General features: G+C 41.6%; 1 protein-coding gene across 1 annotated transcript; it reads right to left on the minus strand.

The window, feature by feature from the left end:
• Positions 1-1644: 1644 nt before the first annotated feature.
• tbca (tubulin cofactor a) lies at positions 1645-11527 on the minus strand. Its single transcript, XM_084034892.1, has 4 exons — positions 11369-11527; positions 6233-6338; positions 4205-4291; positions 1645-2371 (listed from the first exon to the last, which is right to left on the minus strand). Exons 1-4 carry the CDS (start codon positions 11419-11421, stop codon positions 2291-2293), a joined length of 327 nt encoding a protein of 108 aa, XP_083891018.1. The 5' UTR covers positions 11422-11527; the 3' UTR covers positions 1645-2290.
• Positions 11528-22976: the final 11449 nt, after the last annotated feature.

Consider the following 22976-nt stretch of genomic DNA (forward strand, 5'->3'; position numbering starts at 1 on the left):
TGTAATTAGGGGAAACAAGGAGCACCGTTGGCTCCATCTCTCCACTAAGGCGCTCACATCAATCTCATCCATGACAGAAATATATATGAAATAAATAAAATACATAAACTCGCCCAGCAGGTTAATGCGGCGCATCTGAGCGGAAAGTAGACATTTTCACGCGTTGTGGAGACGAGCAGTGACTTTTAATAATAATAAAACAACAACAGGGAAAAGTGGGATTCTTCTGTGACACGTGTGTGTGTGTGTGTGTGTGTGTGTGTGTGTGTGTGTGTGTGTGTCGGTAGCAGGCGGGGCTCGAACCCACGATCTCTCCGTTACAGTATCTCTCCACAACCACATAAAGGGCTGATTTTCTTTCCTTGCAGTCTGAATTCACTCAATTAGAGAATTTCTGAGGAGGGGGGAAAAAAATCGATCTTCCATCTGCACAAGCCAGAGTTTTAACAAATGAGATTCTTGTTTCATGCAGCTGATCTGGTGGCAGTCTGGGGGGGGGGGCAAAGTGGACATGGACGAACTTTAGCTTTAGATGAATTAGTTACATCTACATATCCTACTATTGATTGATTTCTTCTTATTATAGGCCTATTAACCCCTGGTTTAATTCAATGCATATAAATGCATTAATTCCATTTTGAAAACCATCATCTGCAAAAAAAAAAAAAACCTCATAAAAGTATAGTATATTAGTATAAAATGGAGCTACATCCAATATACTTCTGTATTGTCCTGAGTCCATTCACGGCTACTCCTCTCATTATTCTCTCACATCACTAGAATGGAAATGTCAGCTTAAGCTCGCTGGAGGTTAAACACAGGCCACTTCTTCACTTAAGGAGGAATACCAACCAGCTCTCTGAATATAAATACATATGATCATTCACAGTCGGGTGAGCTCAAAGCAAAGAGGACTTCCTTTCCTCTGGTTGGAGACATTTAGACTCTCAGAGTGTGATCTGGATGTGTTTCAGATCCACCTCATTAAAATGCATTAGGGAGCCTAATAAACCCTGAACGGGGTCCAGACCACTTCCTAATGAGTGCTTTTATTTTGGTAGTGTAGGTCTGCAGCTGATCCTTACTTTCAATGCAGGACTTACAGGTATTTACTTCATATGGGAGTCTCTTTACCCAGCAGCCACTGCAGGTTCAGAGCAGCCCGGCCCGGGTCCTCTGGTCACATCAACCCAGATGTGGCGCCCTCACCGCCGCATCTCATGCCTCAATTAGCGCCGCCGCTGCCCCCCCTCCCCCCTCCCCTCCTGCACGGACTCGATTAGGCCGTGATTTATCCGAAAGAAATATAATTATACCTCCAAATAAAATAATCAGCATTGAAGAGCGATTTCCTTAACGAGACGGAGCGGGGTGGATGTCACGGAGTGGCGGCGCCTCATTAGGGCGGTAATGAGACTTTGGGGGTGATCCCGATAATTATCGAAATCTGTAAAATAAGGATCAAGTCAAATGTAACCTTAATTTGTCTGGCAATTGAGTTCATTTATTAGTATGAGTATTTAGGAAGGTCTCCCTCAGCCTCGTTATTTTAGGATGACAGATGGAAACGGCAGGTTCCGCTTCAACATTCAGGACCAACGCTGGTCTGCTGACAGCCTTCATCCTGACAGGAGAACACACAGGGACATTCAATCCAGAACTTTATTAAATCCAATATAGATCGAAAGAAAATTACAATACCTAACAATTTGTTAAAAAAAAAAAAAAGCCAAACATTCGTCGATTTCTGTTTCTCAAATATAATAATTTGCTGCTCCCTGGCTGAGTTTGTTATATTCCTGTTATTGCACCCACACACTTACTTGGTTCCTATTCTGGGATGCATCATCATCATCAAGGTTAGCAATTAATAAACGCCTTGCAGGCTGAAGGAGCAACTTTCTACATCTATAAGGAATGCAAAGATAAATCAGAAGTATGAAAACTTCATGGATCACCGCAAACATCCTACAGCCAATCAGAATCCAGCAGTGGGGCCAAGAAAACGTGTTGTTAGAAGAAAAGACACAAAGCTGTGTGTGTGTTAAAGCAAAGAAAGCCCTCCTCTCTTTAACAAGCCGAGTGTTTCACCGTGTTCTGGTTCTGGAGGAGGAGGAGCGTGATCAGATGTGGTGGCACGTTAACAGTAAACAGTAGAAAATAATTACATCAAGAACAGAGTCTGAACGGATTCAGTTCGCCGCCACGCTTCCAAACGGGGCCTGACGAAGGGAATGGACATTTAAGAAGCAGAGTGAGTCTCGCAGAGAGGGAGAGACGGATTCACAAATCATCCTTCAAGCTTCACCGAGTCCAATACGTTCCTGGCCTCCTTGTACTCCTCCGCCTCGCACAACTCCTCCTCCGTTTCCTGGAAAGACAACACACATGCTTTTGTTATATCCAGGGTTCCTACACCTTTCCAAAGTCAGATTCAAGCACTTTCCAAGCATTTCCAGGTGCATGTCCATGCTTTTCGAGCACCTTCCAGCTGTGGTAAACTCCATATTTGTATCAATCCAATGGTCAGTATTCAGTCTACTTATTATGTCACTTGTTCATCACATTAAATGAGATGTTATTGTCCAATAAACAACCAACATGATGTTTGGAGACAGCTTTTTACAGAAGGACCACAAATGAAAGGAAAACTAATTCCACTAACAGATCCACAGAAATATAATCACCAACTATTTTCATCATCTGTTCATCATCAAAAGTCATTTTTCATAAAGAAATGTCAGAAAATGCTGTTTTCAGTCCCTCAAATATGGAGATCTTCTTTTCTCTGTTCTATCATAGATGTCATCACATAGAACACACATTTCAAGCACTTTATTCTAAATCCAAGCACTTTTCAAACCTCGGAAACACCACACTAAAATTCAAGTGTTTTCCAGGATTTCCAGCACCCGTATGAACTCTGCGCTTCCTAAGAATTAACTTTGTGTTCTTGTTGGCGTGGATGAAGACCAGAAACTTAAATCGGGTGGTATTTCCGTCGGCGGAGGGATCTATATTTAGCGGTTGAGGTCGGACGGAGCGGCGGCGTGACTGTACGGCGTCCGTGTCCTTTAATCAAGTGTGTGCGAGTTCCTGCGGTGGTCACCGAAGTGACAGCGCTGCTAACGAGCTGTGATGAGCGTGTGCACGTGAAACGGGAAGAAAAGAAGGGAGGATGAGTGACCGGGGGGACGTGTTGCTAATTCCGGGTTAGCTCCCTCTGCCGAGCCTCCAGCTCTCCGGTGAGTGACTCACGGCGGCGGCGGTCCGACTGCTGCTCTGCATTAATTGAGATGACCCTGAGACATCCACGCGTGTGTTTGCTTCTCACGGCATCAACTGGAATCCTGACGGGATGCGACGCACGCCGCGGTCGCACCTCAACGCCGCTAATTGGTGTTACATGTGATATTTGTGACACACAAAATAAAAGTAGTTTCCTGCCAGCAGGACAGTTTTAATTGAATCAACTTTGAGAAATCTCCCATTTAAAGTGTAAGCTAACACAAATGTAAACAGAATGGACGAACCGTGATGCTTTAAATGCGAACATTAAGCACGTGTAGACATCACCATCTTAGTTAAGCGTGTTAGCTTAGCACAAAGTTCAGCTACACAAAAAAAATAAAACGATTAAACATCCTTTATTTTACTGCTGTAATATCAAGTACTCACTTGCCAGCCTGGAGTAAATTTATTTATCTGTTTATTTAAGTTAGACGTACTTTTCTGTAATATTTACTGTAATGAAGTGGTTAAGTCGAATTTAATGTTTTTTCTCGTCGTACGGGAGGAACGTTAGCAGTCGCGATGTCACTTTTCTGTCACCAGAAAGCCTCCACTGCGACAGTTAGCGTAGCTGCGTGTTATTTTTCATGGATCGCGATATCGTGGTGAATATCCATGCTTGGGATAAATCAGAAAAAGCCGTCTCAACATGCCATCGTGGTAGAGAAGTGAAAAATGTAACGTACACTGCAACTTTAAACAATTATTGGGATAATATTCTGACGCTATTATTTTCATATCGTATTGTTTTATGATGTCTGCCCCCTACTGGCCAAAATGATTGACATATTTACTTAAACATACATTTGACATGTTTCCTAAATCAAGGCATAAAGAATTGATTGTTTTGTTGCTTTATGTCAAACAAGCTGAGGGTTCGGCAGCTTTGTGAATATCTGTGTATTAAACGTACTAATAGTTGAACCAGTTCTTCGTGTGCTCGGTTCAGACGCCGGCGGCTGTCGAGGATCATCATGTTGGACTCCTGCAGCACCTCCACCTGAAACCACACACACAGAGGGACCACATCAGTCTGGATCAAATGGATTTACCTCCCGTCATCACTTTTCATTTACAGAAACATCAAACACGTGTGTTCCCTCCAAGTTTAGAGCGTTAATTTAAAACAGCTAGATAACTCGTATTCATGTTCCCCCCCGATGCAGGGCGTCCCACGAGCACGCCGCTGTGCTCAACATCTGCAAACAGGCCAGCGGTATGAAATATGTTATTGAGTTATTGATCGGGCGGGGAGTCGATCCGCCTGCACACCTGGGTGAATGAACCCCGTGATCAGGCGTAGAGAGGCATTAGTACGGCGGCGTGCTGCAGCCGCGGCGAATGTTGGAATCCCCTCCGCCGGCCCCCTAAAGAGCAGAGAGGCGTCGGCTAACGCTGTCAGACACACTCACTCATGACAGACGCTTCCTCGCCGGAGTCAAAACACGTGGCGGGCCAGCAGGCGTGTACATTACACGGCCGTGCACACTAACAGGCAGGCAGATGAACTCGTAAGGTGGCGGTGGCGGCGGGCTGGCACTCTAACTGACACGCTGAAAGGCGGTGGTGGCGGTGCTGGTCGCCCCGTCTCCCATGTGACAAGGTGAGCCCGACTAAGCAGAGGGAGCGCTGCAACAGAGAAAAGTCGCGGTGCCCTCCCCGGTTGCCGTGGAATGATCCCATCAGCGCGGGGATAAAGATGACACTTACAGCGTATTGATTCCATTAAAATCAAAACCTCTAATCCATCCTGCCTCAGACCTCTCATCTCCAACCATAATCCATCTGGCCTCCCAATCTCTCTCCCCATTTAACAGCGGCCGAGCTGCTCAGCCCCGAGCCGAGCCGCCGCTCTCTGAACCAACACAACACAAACAAAACACACGCTGAATGTTAATGTTAGCAGTAAGCGTGATCGGAGGACGGGGTCCAGCTCCGTGGTTCAGAGAGAAAAATACAAAACCCACCGAGACGCACTCTGCCGGCCACACACCACATATCGAGCCTTTGTGGGATTCTGGGTAACAGATTTCATGTTTCTTTCTTTTTGGACCTATGTACGACGGCGTATTAGGGCTGTAGAACGAAATATATATAAAATATCCAGAGAAAACATCGCAAATTTGTGAGTTTATAAAGTCGATTTGCTACTTTATTACGTTGCGCTAGCTTTGGTATAGCATTTTTCTAGCTAACTAGCTACTCAAGGCACTTCACACACTCAGTGACTTTTCCCTGTTGACACACATTCATACACTGACGGCAGAGGAGCCTCCTGCACATCAGGATCCAACTCATTCACACTCTGATGGCGCAGCATCGGGGGCAACTGGGGGTTCAGTATCTTGCCCATGGACACTTTGGCATGCAGACTGGAGGATCTGGGATTCAAACCGCCAATCGGAGGACGACTCCCTCTACCTCTGAGCCACAGCCGCCCCCCCCGCCTGAACCAAATTCCACTGCGATCTATCCAACAGGTGTTGAGACATTTCACTCAAAAACATTTAAAAAACCTCCGGTGATCTTGAATGTCTCTATAAACAATAAAAAGTCTCCACAAGCAGTCAAAGCCAGCGTTGAAGATGTTATATAGCGATAGTGTGTAACATCATATGAAAGATGGAGGGCTGCAGGCGTGGTGACAGAGAACAGGGAGGAGGGCGGGGACACTAAATCACCAGCATGTGTCAGTAATTATCAAACTCCACTAAAGTAACATGATATAATTACATCTGCATCAAGCATATTACAAAATCACTAATGATTCTCCTCTCAAAGCCTAATCCTTCATTATCACTGTGGACTGACCTCATTACATGAATGAATTCACTTCCCAACTATGGAGAGCAGAAAGAAACCTCCTCCTCCTCACGGCTCAGATCAACGGGAAACACTTTCTGAATTAAGACGCACAATCGTTAAAGAAAAAAAGACGTACCTGCTTCTTGATGACATATTCGTCTCCCGCCTCAGCTTTCAGTTTCTCGATCTTCACCTCCTGCTGCTTGGCCTCATCTTTGTAGGAGTCCTCCTCTCTGGCGAGCCTGCATCAGCGAGGACGACAGGAGGAGACGGTTAAAGTTAAAGGGTCATCAGACAGGAAGCAGGAACGCGAGGCCTCCCAGACACATAATACAGAGTTCCTCTGACTGACAGGACGCCGTGACATCATCTCCCGCAGGGCGGCCAGATATACACACCTCGATAACAACCAGCGAACGCATCATTCGTCATCACAACAGCGGCGTCCAGGTGGAGCCTTCCATTAGGAAATTCAACATACTATACACACTAGATTGTCATCTGAAGCAACTTAAACCTTTAAACATGTATGTATGTATGTATGTATGTATGTATGTATGTATGTATGTATGTATGTATGTATATATATATATAAAATATCCCTGAATATCTGAAAGATTGTTTTATTTTATCCTAGAGACATTTCTTAAGAATGTAGCTGTTTGAAGGCCAGTACGATGAAAAAATATCTAAGTAGAAACATTTGAGCGATTACGAGCGATGAGGTCAGATTTATAAATATAGATGTTTTGTTGAATGTGGCTAAACCGAGTAGCTTCTTTCCACCGTGGTACCTGAACCCCAACAACCTCGAAGTGATCAAAGTTATTTTTACTTGATAAAACTTCACTCGCTGCACTGTGTGTTAAGGTCATGTTGAAAGGTCAATTTATCATTTAAGGAATCTCAACAAAGCATTGTGTTAAGAGTGTGTGTTATTCTAAATAATCCCCAGTTGTATTTGAGAATAAGAACATTTACAAAAATTATGTATTTATAATGGAAATACAGATCCATTTTCCATGTAAAAGCACAGATGGTAAATTTAAACACTAATTTTTAGTGTGAATTAGACTTACAGTAATGAGAAAATGTTTGAAAGAACGGAAACTGATTCCGACGTGAAGCCCGAAGGTAGAAGTGTGGAACAGTACGAGGTGAGGACAAATCCAAATAGATAAACACACATTTTTATAATGCACAATGTTTGACATAACAAGAAAGTAATTACTTTTTCTCAGCGAGACGAGGCACAGAAGTGTTCTAGTTTGAACACAAGTCTTCAGCAGCGTGCTGTGAAGAGACAACACTTACACTTCGTACACCGAAGGAATAATAACCAGAAGCAACCGGCGGCACGACGCCGAGGCCGGAAGGGTTCGGTGATGGGAATAAAACAGCTGTACGACATGTTTTAAATTTAACACGCTTCACATACACGGATGCATATGAACAAGATTTTACAACCAAATAGAACCAACTAAATCCCAATTATCTAACATTAAATCTAGTAGCATAAATTTGTTAGTTCAATTACATGATTCATTATTCGTTTTGGCACACATACTGTATATTGAGAACTAAAAAAAAAGAAAAATGTCCATAAACTCACAGTGAAATCCTTCTAATTGCTTGTTTTATGCTTTCAACTGTTCAAAACCCAGAAATATTCCATTTATGTTTCAATAAAAACGGACAAAAGCAGCAAATGCTCAATATTTTTAGAAACTACAACTGGAGAGTTTTATTTAAATCGTATTTGAATTAAATTAAATGCTTAATTTTCCAGGGATCAACTAATCAATCATACAACCAATGATTTCAGCACTAATCCAATCTGATCTCTAATCTAATGTATATATTACAGCAGAATCTCATTGTTTAATGAAACATTCCTCTCATAATAATGAGCATGACGAGTATGAGATGATCATTCTGAGGTGGCGTCACACAGACTATGTGCTTTGCTAATTTCACGTTCATTCGGTGGAAGGATTTCCAGAGTCACTTAAATATACCCACAGCTGCCTTTCATCCCTTATAAAATATTCAAGAATAATATTGCTAACATCCCTACCGTAAAGCAAGCCGAGTGATTACATAGTCAAATAAAAAAGTTAAAGTGCAGCAACCGCACAAATAAAATGATTTTGCTTTCCTTCCAGCTTGTATGTTGTTGTTACACACACACACACACACACACACACACACACACACACACACACACACACACACACACACACACACACACACACACACACACACACACACACACACACACACACACACACACACACACACACACACACACACACTTTTAGAGATTAATTGATCATCAATTTAGCCCCTAATTTAGACCAAGTCAGGTGGTAAATGGGCCTCTTTTCCTTGATTGTTAGTGAAAATGGGCTTGAGTACATTGATAAATTTTGATTATTTATCAATTACAGGCCAAATGGAACTAAATCTATTAAACAGATTCCGACCCTGATTGGCATAATGGAGTTTGAAAATATCGCTATTGATAATGATTCCCGGCTAATAGTCTTTTTCCGGCTGTGGCCGCCTGTCGGAATGACAACATAAATGTAATTTTTCATGAAATCAGCTGCGTGTGCGTTAAGTGAGTGATCCTTCATTAATCAGTAACATTACCGGAGACCCTTCCCTCCTCCATGTTGCACCGCTCCTTGCTTAGCCAAGGAAGCCAACAGCACTCTGTCATATTTTACATCAATTACCACTCCTTCTAATACGCTTCCATCAAGAAGCTTTTAAACAGCCAGCGTATGCAACGGCGACTCCCAGCCTTCCCACTCTCATGCTTGATGCAGAGTGAGTGATGTCACCTGTTTAGAGTCAAAGAAGGTGGCGAAGAGAGAGGGAGATGGAGGAAGCAAGGCTGGAATCATTTGAATAAAACTGAAGGACAGTCTAATAACAAAACGTCCATTCCTCCCCTTCCAGTCCTGATGTTAATTTCTTATTTCTCCCAGACTGGTTGGGAGCGCTGTGTGAATGAGGGGTGGGGTCGTGCCTGGTTTTAAATAGACCTGCCACCTCAGGCTTAATGGAAAAGGCAGCTCTCTGGAAAATAGAAAAAAAAAAAAAAAAAAGGGAATTAGAGCCAGCCGACACACACATTCGGCCGCCTCCTCTAGCACTGTATTTTTGAGCCACGGTGTAGTCGGGTGTGTGCCGGGACCGGAATGACAAAGGCAAATTACTGTTGTCATTTTATTAAGGGCATCCGCCTCGCTAGGGCAGGGAAGGCACCGACTGGAATGTGCAAAAGCCACTGGAAATAGGCCCGGCTAAAAGAGCAGGCATTCCTCTAAACTCCAATCTAGAAAAAGAGAGGGAGCGAGGGAGACTGAAGGGGGGGGGACGTGAGATTATGAAGAGACGGAAAGCAATGACACCCTGTACGTTTAAACCTCACAGCTTGATTAAGGGTCCATGTCAACATCGTATGGCTGGCCGAGAGGCGGGTGAGGTGTAATATCTGGACTATCAAATAGTACACTCAACCTCAGAAACATCAGCACAGTATTTGGGGTATACTACTGCTTGATGGCTATTGTTTTTTTCCTTCACTGGACACATTATCCTCTGTGGGAAATCCAGCCACCACCATCGCCACCTCGGGGAGCCCGTTAGTAATCTGACCCTCATCAAAACACAAATCGATAGCACATTACACCGTCACCGCCGACAGGAGGGAATTAGAGGGTCGGCCTGATCGACGAGACGCGACCACAGCGAGCACATTATCCCACCGCCACCTCATGGTAAATCTGGACGTTGTGCACATTTAGCTCAGAATGGATGCCGACTCCATTAATAGGCTTGTCTTAAACTGGATGATGAGCTTCAGGGGTCCCACATCAAAACAGCTTGTTTGGTCCCAGGCGTCGTGTGGGAAAACACAAAACAGAGTTATTATGCTACCAGTTTGGAAGTTCCAGTCATTATTCTATTGTGCTGTAAGAGTCCAGTTTGTCAGGGACACAGAATTAAGACAGAACATTATTTGGCTGCATCTTTCATCAGGTAGAAAACACTGAAGGGGCAAACAGTGGGATATTATGTTGCTTACAATAGTGAACACAATGCTTAAACAATGCATTTGGAGCAAACATCTTGTGGCTGTTCTTGACAAAGTTTCCATGAGAAAAATATAGTTATATAGGTCACTTGATGTTTCCAATTAGAGGTTGAATCAAATCTACAGAAGCAAACATTCAATTTTTTTGACATAAGGTTAATTTGGAACTATTTTGATAATGAAGATTTACTGATTCCAAATGTACTTTAAATTTAAAGGTTTTATAGTCTTCTATGTGGGTTTCTGCTATGTTACAACCCACAAACACATTCCTGCCTGATCAATAATAGTATTTACTATCTTTGGTTTCTGAAATGTAAATTGCTCAAACTAATCAATTTGGAGAAAAATCCTTGTACTCGTGGCCATTTTTCCCCCCTTTTTTGGGGGCATTTTACACCAAACGATTAATAATAATTACTAAAATAAAAATATTCAGATTCATATAATTGAACTTGCAGGCATTCAGTGTGGATGAGATCACATCTGTTTATTGTGTGGAGATTTCCCCCCCCCCAGAAAGGTTAGACATCAAACTCAAATATGTTTTAGTGTGGAACTAAAACATCGTCATAGTTTATAAACCGTATGATAATCGGGTAATGTGCTCAGTCACAGTAAACACGAAGGCCTGATAATAAAATCCTTCTCTGTAGCTAGCTAATGGTGTATTTTATATTTTCAATATAATGATAATAAATAATAATACAAACGTGTAGGTTCTTGGTTGCCAGAGAGCTCTTCCATCAACACATGTTGATAAACAGAGAAGCAGCGTCACCTCGCAGACGAGCTAAAAACCTGCTATTAGCAGCTAAGCTAACTAGCATCAGTTCCCCGACGTCATTGCCGCACCTTACACGTCACGTGTTATTATTAAAGTACAACTCTTTCTTGTTTCAAGTACAGTGAGCTTGTATTATCACACTAAACATGCGGGCAAAGCAGCGTGTATCTGCTGCAAACACCACTGATGATAAACTCGCTCGCTGATCGTAGGCCGCGCTAAAGCACCGGAGTAAAGTTAAAAGCGAATGCCCGGTGAGCGTAAGCTAACCGGCTAAGCTAAATTAGCTCGCTAGCCCCTTAGCTTAACGTAGCTTGTAGTTAGCTCGCTTGGCATGCTATTAACGTGATAAACTGCGGCTGAAAGGTGAAACCTACCTCTTCACGATGCCGGTTTTGATCTTGATTTGTCGTATCCTCGGATCCGCCATGGCTGTAGATTTGTTTTAGGGTTTTACGGAGTGGAAGGTGCGGTGAACAGCGCGCGTGTGTGCAGGTTGGAAGTCAGTAGTGACGAGCTGATCGCAGATAAATCGATCTCCAGGACGCGGAGGATTTCCGAGTGTGGATGAGCGAGCTCTGGTTCCTTTAGGTTTACAATCAATCACATTTCCCTTCAAGTAGGCGAAATAAAAAAATATATATATAGGATGGAAAAAAATAAACTATGAAAATAAGTTATTAAAAAACATCAAAGTTAGTAAATAAAAAAGAGGGGAGGTCTGCTGCTCAACACTGGTCAAAAAACTATAATATAATATATAATATAATATAATTAAATCAATAAGAGAGGCCTTTTAATGATCTCCACCTCCAGGAAATTCCAGGTTTGCAGCAGTAAAAAGACAGAAAAGTAAAATATTATTATGATAATAATTTAAAAATAAATAAAAATGTGGAGCCTCTCTCAGTTTTATGACGATAACTTCAATAAATACTCTATGACGTGGGAGGAAGTTATTGATCAGCTTCAGTTATAAATCATGTATCTCTCATATACGGATAAACAATTTCTTGAGTCAGAGGAGGTGGAAATAGTTCACAGCAGCTCACGTATCACACTAATGTGTTGAATTACCTATTTAAATACAAAACATCAACCATGTTAACGACCAGGGCCAAATCTAGTCTTTGGTTAAACTTTGTAAAGTAAGTAAAGTTCACATCAGTCCCAGAAACAGCAGGGCGCTGGCCGTGGTCCTGATCTGAACGCTGACAGAGGAGTTGTCCAAGGTGCTGACAGGTGATTCATAGGAGCCATTAAATGAATCCCTGAGTTCACCTGTTTGACACCGTTCTCTGGCGGCTGCTCCTTCTGGTTGCTGTTTTCCTGTCGTCTCTTTAATGATTTAATAAACTGAGTTTGGTTATTGACTTGTTGTTGTTGTTGTTGTGTGACTCAAGCCTTGTTAAGGGGGCTCCATTGGCTGCTGTGTTAATTGTTCACCACATTAAATTCACTTTTCAAATTCTCTTAATGGCTCAATTAAAAAAATAACCACATTTGCTAAGTGGCTTTATTAAAAATCGACTTTGTTGTTTCGTGGGATTTTCAGTGAAATACATGAAAATATTTGGGTTTCCACTGATATCGTCCCCCTCCTAATGTTTCCCAGTGCACGTTTAAACTGTGTTTGCATTGACTTGGCTTAAGTGAAGGATTTTATCAGCCTCAGAATGAGCCACTTTCTTTATTTACACAGTATATCACTTAAGATAAACAATTGACATGGCTTATGAGGCTGTGTTACAGGACAGCACATTCAATATCATTTGAATCTTTGTGCATCTGATATTGATTTGCGTGATCTATAAAAACAGAATCAATTTCATAGTTTTCTTTGAGGCTGTTTCAAAAGAATATATATATATATATTCTTTATATTTGATTACAATCCAGTCTTCGGCATGCCGGTACCATGAGAAGTTGAAGTTTCTGCACATTATGGCACAACAGCTTTAACACATTAGAGAACTCGTTACAGACGGTGTGTCACCAACGCACCTCAAATGTCTTAATTGCTCATCACAACCGATCATAACAACACAACGTACAACTGATGAGCAGAGCAGCTGTCAAGTCAGGAAGTGGAGGAACGGAGGACAGCTGGGAAGAGGGATTGAATTTACACCTTTTTATCTCAAGCATCGAAATCCAAATTCTCTCCTTAAAGAGGAAACACGTCTTCGCCGTTAGATTCTGCAAAATATCACTTACAGCATAATTGCATACAGAGTTATCCATCAAAATGGAAAATGTTTAATCTCGTCACTGTCAGACTGAGGAACAAAAGAAGTTTGAGCATGAAGTCCGATCTTAAGGAGTTTAATCACCCACAATAGGTGAGGTTAAAGGTCAAATGTGACCTTAATACCAGTTTGTTGTGGGTGGAGTGGCAGAATACCGATGCTGTACTGTGATGGTTATCAACAAATATATATTTTTTTTGCTACCACATAAAAATTAACGTGTGTACAATACTCTGAATATATTTATATGTATATATTTTTTTTACGCCTGAATTTTATTTTCATTTTGACTTTATTAAAGTCGGGGAAATAAAAAAAAAATCTACTGTTTAACACCAGAGAATACAAACTCAATTCAACAATAAATTAGACATAATAATAATAACTGTTTTCTTTTATAACTGCAAAGGAGACGAGGTTAGCTGGAGGTACACAGACATGAGTGAGTTATTATTATTATTATTATTATTATTTATATCGAGGTAAATAACAGCTTAATGCATTTGCAGTTATAGATGCAATACAGCTGTATGTTTTGGACAATGATGGACACAATTTTCCCAATTTTGAAGTACTTGTACTTTAATCTGAATGCTTCCCTTCCACATGATGGTACTTTATACTCCCAAACATTGTGAAGAAGTTATTAAAATACTGCCTTATGCATCAGTAAAACTACACTAATATAATGTACTCACACAGACAGGGGAGCTTCTCTCTGCATAATGAGGATGTACCTTTGATATTTTAAATATTCTATAATACAACAACCAGAAATGCACTTGAAACTCGTCCTTTAGTGACGTAGTCACTAAATAATTAGAAGGTGTTGCTTTTCATTTATATATTAATATATTAAAGCAGGTCATTCTCTCTGCAACCACAACGATCTGCAGTGTTAGATTTAATCATTACATTTAATGTATGAGCCGGTGTGTTTCTCAGGAACCCAACATGGCGCGGGTCAGAGGAACCGTCCACCGGCCGGAGCCCCCCCCACGTTGATTATTGGTATTTTCCGAGTTTTCCAAACTAATAAGTGGCACTATCAGGCGCGCGGAGGAGAGCAGCACAGACGGGCTGCTCGGCCTAATTGATATTGAGCGAGGCTGTGGTGGGCGCGCGCGCGCGCGGGGCCGCTGCTGGCTAATTAGCAGTTTAATCAGCGTCGGTAATGAGAGCCGCTGATTAGCGCGGCTGGAAATAAAAGAGAGTTACAAGGAACGTCTGTCAGAGTCCGGTGATAATTCACCGCTAATTGTATGATCAGAGCAAACTGGATGACTTTGGACTTTTCGAATGCGTGTGCGTGCGCGGGCGCGTGTGGGTGAGTGCGTGTGTGTTTGCAAGGTAGTTACATTCCTGCAAGAAAGCAGATATCAATTTGGCAATTTTTTTGTCGAGCAGAAATAGCGCAAAACTTTTGCGCGCGTGAGAGAGAGAGACAGAGAGAGAGAGAGAGAGAGAGAGAGAGAGAGAGAGAGAGAGAGAGAGAGGGTGGGGAGAAAGAGGGAGAGAGAAAGAGGGAGAGATAGAGAGAGGGAGAGAGGGGGAGAGATAGAGAGGGAGAGAGAGAGAGAGAGAGGGAGAGAGAGGGAGAGAAACAAAGAGGGAGAGGGAGAGATAGAGAGAGGGAGAGAGAAAGCGGGAGAGAGAGAGAAAGAGGGAGGGAGAGAGAGGGAGAGAGAGAGAGAGAAAAAGAGAGAGAGAGGGAGAGAAACAAAGAGGGAGAGAGAGAGAGAGGGAGACAGAAAGCGGGAGAGAGAGAGAAAGAGGGAGGGAGAGAGAGAGAGAGAGAGAGGTGAAACACAGATATTTGATCATCAAACAAAACAGCCAATTTATAACTGGGGAGGAGGAGAAGGGGGAGGAGGGGGAGGAGGAGGGAGTCGTTGACGGACTCTGCAGCAGGTGAGCGCGAGATGTGTTCCTCGAGACGCCTCGGCCACTGCTGGAATAGCAAATGAGAAATTAGTGAGAAATGTGTGTATGAACGCCGACAGTCAATTAGCGCGAAGCGGGGGGGGGGGGGGATCAGCTGGTACTCAGAGGGCAGGCTCGGAGAGTGCACCCCCCCCCCCCCCCCTCCCCCCCCCTCCGTCTCTCGATTAGAAGCTTTATGTGATTTCCTCTGAATGATAATAAAAGATGGGAAATAAATGACTACTGATGACGTCATATGACAAGTGTTCTTCTCAATTACTGGCTGGTTACGTGTGTTGGTATTTCCTGAACGCATATTAGTTTGTTTAATCACAGACCTTTAAAGGGTCAGGTCACTCAAATTTAATATGTATATACTGTGTGTGTGTGTGTGTGTGTAAATATATATATATATACCGGTATATACATACATACATACATACACATACATATATATATATATATATATATATATATATATATATATATATATAATATATATATATATATATACATATACATACATATATACACCAGGATCAGTGAAACAAAAACAAAAAATATGTAAAATATTAAATAAAATACCGGTAAAATAATACGTGTTGACAGTAAAAAAGGCCTCACATAGCTGGAATGTTTACGGTTCCTCTCCTCACGCATGCTTCCTGTCGCACACTGTCAAAATAAAAGGCATAAAAATGACAAAAACATCTCATAAAAAAGTTCTCATACATATTACATTACATAATGTACAAAATAAAATACATCGGGTTATCTATATATCATAGAGACCGGTTGAATGTGACACATTTATGTCTGTAGATCACAAACTGACTTTTAACAATGAACTGACGATGACATCACGATACAGAAATTTACTTTCCATACATCTTGATACTGTAAGCAAAGCGATACATCGTCTCTGTAATAATTTTAGGAAAATGTACATTGTATGAAGAACACTTCATGGATAAAATCTGATATCCGTAAAAAAAATGTTATGCAACTGATACAGTATTATAAAACATATCGTAATACGCATTATTCTCTGTATTTGTATGAATTATTTTTTTAAATATCTTGAATTACCGATTAAGATTATTACATTTTTTAGGAACCTGCGTATTTAGTATTTTTGCTTTCTTGTATTTTTGTTTTCTTGTATTTTAATTTTCTTGTATTTTAATTTTTTTTTATTTTTGCTTTCTTGTATTTTTGTTTTCTTGTATTTTAATTTTCTTGTATTTTAATTTTCTTTTATTTTTGGTTTCTAGTATTTTTGTTTTCTTGTATTTTTGTTTGCTTGTATTTTTATTTGATTGTATTTTTGTTTTCTTGTATTTTTATTTGATTGTATTGTTGTTTTCTCGTATTTTTGTGGTTTCTAATATTTTTGTTTTCTTGTATTTTTGTTTTCTAGTATTTTTGTTTTCTAGTATTTTTGTTTTCTTGTATTTTTATTTTATTGTATTTTTGGTTTCTAGTATTTTTGTTTTCTTGTGTTTGTGTTTTCTTGTATTTGTGTTTTCTTGTATTTTGGTTCCTGGCATCTTTAGACTTCCTTACATTTTAGTGCTGACTGAGACTTTTATCTGTAACATAACACGTGAGGTGAAAAAAGGAAAAAAGGTCAGCAAAATTAAAACCAACAACTATTTGGTGAATCTTTGGGCAGTTTGAATGACTCTGTGGTTATAAATACCCCCCCCCCCCCCCCCCCCCCCCCCCACACACACACACACTTCCCAGAAGTGAACCCCCTTTTAACCAAACCCTTATTAAAATGCACCAGGCCTCCTGCAGCAGCACGGATGACCTGTTTGGTATCAGGTGTGATGTTCCACTAAGAGTGACCTTCTCCATCTGAATCCTCTGGTCCGCTACACAGGGAGGTGGGGGGGGATCGATTCCTCCAGCGAGAGGTTATCTATACGTGCTATTTTAATGTCACGGAGTCAGCCCAAATTGATAGTGATAAATATTTGCCGGAAGATTAGGTGAGGGGAGTGTGTGTGTGTGTGTGTGTGTGTGTGTGTGTGTGTGTGGAGGCGCTCCGTCTCAGACCTGCAGCCCGGCAGAGCCGCTCCTCCCGGTGTCGGATTAGCCCCATCCATCCAGTGTCAATGGCTGTCTTGTTGGGAAAATCAGTGAGTGAACATGGCTGACAGAGAGAGTGAGTGTGTGTGTGTGTGTGTGTGTGTGTGTGTGTGTGTGTGTGTGTGTGTGTGTGTGTGTGTAGATAGAAGGCTGATTACTCATACAAATAGACTACCAACTCCGGCTGGTCCCTCCAGAAATGTGTTTTCCCTCTGTTCACCTCCTCTCCTCTACTTTTCCTCTCCACTCCAATATTTACTCCCCCCTGCTGTCTCTGAGGACCCCCCCCTCACCCCCTACACCAGCCTGTCCTGCTGTTCCCACTTTGTCCCCCATCAATCACTGCCCCATTGTGTCCTGGATGTTATATAGAGTGACTTAATATCCCTCCCTTCATCTCTATTCACTCCCGAACCGCCCGGCGCTGCAGTCGCCACGCTTTCTGGAGGAAAAGAGGGAGTTTTTACTTCAACAATATTCACTATTTATCTCTTTATTCTGTCATAACCACACGTTCATTTTGTCTAGTTTGTCTAACATTAAATTCAGTGGTAATGCAGGTGCTCGCTGAGTATTTATCTCATTTGTTTTCGAAGATCGAAACCACGCCAATTTAATCGCAGATATATATCACACTGGCCCAATATGATTATATACAAATCTAATGGTGCTAGAATGATTCAGAAATGGTGTAATAAACACAAATAAAATAAACTCAGATAATATATATATACTGTATATATATATCTGTCTGATACAAAGCTACAGCTGCAGGACAAGGTTAGCTTAGCTTAGCATAAAGACTTGAAGCGGGGGGAAACAGCTAGCCTGGTTCTGCAGGTAAACTGATGTTATTCGTGATACAACGCGCTTGGCAGACTTAGTCACCCTCAGACAGGCTAGCAGTTTCCCTCCGTCCCCAGCCTTTATGCTAAGCTAAGCTAACTCTGTCTTCTAGAATTACGTTAAATTACATTTCCTGCGTCTTTGCGTGAACGAGGAGCTACATTCACTTAAAAGCACCGGAGATCAAACGCAAACATTAAACATTAAAAAACGCTACGAGCTGATTGCTTATTCTGATCGGATATTTCTAAACTATTCTTTTCCTAAATATGGACAACATTTTTTAGCAACTTGCCAGAGATGTTAATTGGCAACATTTCCTTGTCATGTTGATAGAAAATGTAATTCAGCCTTTGATAATAAAAAAAATCCCTCTATACAGACATTTGTCATAAAAGTAAAGCTCATATAAAGCAGGCTAAAATAATACAATTAACTCATTTTGTTCCTTTTTTTAGAAACCAATCAATCAATTTCCACTGATAACTTTGCTGGAGTTAATTTAAAAATATTCTAACTAGGCAATTAAAAACACATGTCGACTATATTTCTGCAGCAGCATTTACAACGAGCTAAATGAAATAAAAAGTGGTTAAATTACTTTGTTTCATACGATTTAGCTTATTTTTGTATACTTAGATGTTACAGTGTAACCTCAAACAAAGAATTTCATTATACATGAAACAATAAACCCTTTGAATCTTAAATCCTCTGGAATAGTTTAGTGTGTAAAATGAAGACATCACATCTCTGATGGCGTCCTCGTATTTTTATGAAGGCTTCCTGACAAATAGGCCCCGCCACCTCGCCGCCGCCGCCACGCCCGGGTGACCGCCTTCATCCTGCTCCCGGCTTGTTTACATAGCGACCAGGACGATTCAGCGGATTAAACAAATCTCTGCCCGAGGGGGACATCCATAATCCACTAACGGGTCACAGCGAGACAGTTATAAATGCCTGTCTGTGGTGTTAGGGGGGGGGGGGGGGGTGACCTTCCCACAATGCCCTGCAGCGTATTACAGGATGTGGAGGAGAGGAGAAGAAAAACAATGTTTCATTATATTGTTATTAAGTGGCTCATTTTGAAAAAAAGGGTATTCCACTGAAGAAGCAGGACTCTGTGATGAGAGCCAATCAGCTTCCATCACCCGTCCGAATGACTCGGTGACCCGCGGTGACCCCCCCGGTGACCCCCGCAGTGACCCCCACGTTTCTCCCATGAAGACGGAAGGAGAGACAACAAACACTGCGTTTCCTTTCACTTCATCATTCCACATTACGGACTCATGAATCTCTCAAATCCGATAACAAGCACTCGATCGGTGTTATTATGTAAGTTAAATTAGACTTTCTTTGCTTAATAAAAAGAAGAAGTTGCCGTGGCATTCAGCTCCTCGAATACAAAACGTTTAATCTGTGAGAGAATTTGTTGTATCTGTCACAAATATTCACAATTAGCGGCGGTAATTATTTGATAGTTTCTGCAATTATGACTTAAACGGTTAAATTTGGAATCTGTGTGGAAGCCTAATTGGCCTAAATGCGATATTTTGCATATTTGCATAATGAGGAAATTGGTAGAAAATTGTGTTCATTCATTTGTGAAAAAAAATCCTAGGAATTTTATGAATCTGAAAGGTCTGTTCCTGCAGCCGGTGGCTCCGGTGGCTCCGGTGGCGGGGTCCCCGAGGGCCCGGCGGGGAAAGTGGCAACTGGTGGAGAAAGTGGGGCCCGGCGGGGAAAGTTGGGCTCGAGTGGGGAAAGTGGGGCCCGGCGGGGAAAGTGGGGCTCGAGTAGGGAAAATGGGGCCTGGTGGGGAAAGTGGCACCTGGTGGAGAAAGTGGTGCCTGGTGGAGAAAGTGGGTCCCGGCGGGGAAAGTGGGGCTCCAGCGGGGAAAGTGGGGCCTGGTGGGGAAAGTGGGGCCTGGCGGGGAAAGTGGGGCTCCAGCGGGGAAAGTGGCACCTGGTGGAGAAAGTGGTGCCTGGTGGGGAAAGTGGGGCTCCGGTGGAGGGGCCAAACGGAGGAGAGAGGAAGGTTTGTTTTTAAATAACAGAGATAAGGTTATGTTTGTAAACGGTTCGATGCCGTTTAGCTGCTTTGGGAGGTTCGTGAGAAACGCCGGCTGGTTTTCTTTATGTCGCAGTAAATGAGACTAAAGTAAATATAAAACCTCATCTAATCCTTTAATTCTTTCAGCGCGACAGGAAACCATGTTTGTCCAGTGAACTTTAGTGAACTTTCCCTTTAACAATTAAAAAAGCTGGTGACTTTCTGTGGTTATTTTACTCTCAACCAATCCCAGAGCCTTATATGGGCAGACACCAGTTTAGTCACATGTGAGTCATAATGTATTATTCATTTATTTTTTATTATGAAATATTTTTGTCTGTAAACATGATCTGTTTTGTTGTTTTTTCTTCTTAAAACAGTATATTTGTGTGTATTTTATTGTATCAAAACACCACATCATAGAATAAAAATACATTTTACAACATGTTGTTCTATTGTTCACCTTAATGCATTCCAACACTGATTATAATAGACTATAATGTTTAATAATGTGTTATAATCACTGTGAGAATACATGAAATGTCATCATTAGTCACCATAAGTTGAAATTGTTCACTTTTATTGTATTCTTGCATATTTAATGTTTGTTTGTTTTTTAAACTTTACTTTTTTTACAATTTTTTTTTACAAAAAATGACTCTTTATGTATATTATAATCACATTATAATGCATTATAAAGTGTGTCAGAATTATCACCTCATAAGTCATTATTAAATAGTTCAAAATTCTAACTTTTCTTATAAATCATTATTACTATCTATGAGTGCTAATAACTATGATTATATGTATAATGTGTTTGTTTAGCAGTCAAATGGACTTAAATTTCTGTCCTTATAATAAGTAATAAATAAAATCTTTAATTATATGTTTCAGCTTTTCAACAAGAGCTGTGAGTAACTTTATACACATGAACATAACTCCTCTAACATCGGAAGTTTTCATGGCAGACAAAAAGTGTTGCTTTGATTTTTGAATATTGAAGCTGTTTTTCTGCTGTTCTTTATCTGTTTACACACAAGCCTCCACTTTATTGATAAACTTATTAAATATTTACACGCCTCTTACCAACAAATCAAGATGTTGAAACCTCACCGACGGTTCAACCTCTCTGTTGATATTAAAATGAAAAAATGAAAGAAAAAAAACAAACCTTAAAACGTGCGTCGTTTTCCCCGTAATGAGAATCCGGATGTTTATGTTTCGTGTTTTGAGGATCAAACACATTAATTAGAATTTTGACAGATCCAATTAAAGCTGCAGGCCCGTGATGATGAGGCGCCGGGTCGCCACCGGGGGAGCCGTCTCAGAAAACAAACAGCACTACCTTTAATGGAAAAGGGTTGAGGAGCACGCCATGTGCGTACGCCGGCCCGCTCTCCCTCCCTGTACGCCCCCCCTCCCCTCCCCGCCGTTCCCCAGCAGCTCATAAAGCTCACAGACAATAATGATCCTGCCATAGCCCGTAATGATCCCGCCATTTCATGGGGTATTACACTATAATGATGATAGTCCTGCACATTTGCATCCCCATCCGGCCTTTAGCCGCCGCCGCCGCCGCCATCTTTACCTGCTCGGTAATTTATAGAGCAACAGCATGAATACGGCGCTCTGGAATAACACAAGCCTCCGTTAGAGTCAACCGCCGAGATTTATTACAGGGGAGCGGGAAAACACCCAGAAGGCAAATAGAAGTGTGTGTGTGTGTGTGTGTGTGTTTGTGGTCGGGGCTGGAGGAATGAAGACATCCATGACAAGCCGCCAATGACAGCACATAAAGGATGATGGGGCGGCGGGTTGGGAGACCTGGGAGGGAGGGGGGAGGAGGGAGGGTGTGGTTGAATCATAAAAATATTTGTCTGAGGGGAGAAAAAAAAACACACACCTCCATAAATATGTTCTTTTGCCCGAGAATTTCCCCCACTATTCTTTTACAAACAACACAAAGACGACGCTGCGAGGGGGGGGGGGGGGGGGACAACAACCCTGTGCGTATTTTACTCGGAGAGTTAATGGGAATAAAATACCTCGGTGGATGAGTGCAGATGTGTTTGATACAAATAGTCATTTTCCTATTTGCTGCCTCATTGAGCATGATGAATGATGGGAGTCAGGGAGGCGGCGTGATGAATGGCAGCACCTTGGCTCCATTGCATGCCCTATTGATTCTCCTTCTTTATTACTCCTACAACCCAGATGGCTGCTCCTGCCCTCCCTACACTCCTCTCCACTCAGGGGGGGGTTCTTCCGTACTGTAAGGCCCCGCCTCTTACAGGAAGTGTGTGTGTGTGTGTGTGTGTGTGTGTGTGTGTGTGTGTGTGTGTGTGTGTGTGTGTGTGTGTGTGTGTGTCGGCGGGGCTGCTGGGAGTTGCATGCATTAAGGGGGTAAAAAATGAGTTTTCTGATTAGTGGATTAGAGGAACAGCCGTCTGTAATAAGAACTGGTCTGGGAGCTGCTTCGTGAGGAGGAGCTTCCAGGTGACGATGAGGAGGCGAGGAAGAGCTACACACTTTGAAAAGTCAGGATGGAAACGGAAAATAAGTCACTTTTTTTCTTTTTTAGGTATTTGCATGTAAGTTAGGAGTCAAACAGTGAAATAAAAAAATGAAAGTGTGTTGAATTAAATGTAACATTTAGAATCGAGCAAACTAAGATTGAAATCCTGATCAAACATGTTAAATTACTAAAAAAGAAGAAATGAATTTATGTAGCACATTTAAAACAACTAAACAAGATCGAATCAATGAATCTTTTTTTATATAAAACAAATTAGAGAATTTAAAAGTGAAATACAGATGAGA

Source organism: Eutrigla gurnardus, assembly GCF_963514095.1.
Source record: "Eutrigla gurnardus genome assembly, chromosome: 19".
In the NCBI taxonomy this organism is placed as follows: domain Eukaryota; kingdom Metazoa; phylum Chordata; class Actinopteri; order Perciformes; family Triglidae; genus Eutrigla; species Eutrigla gurnardus.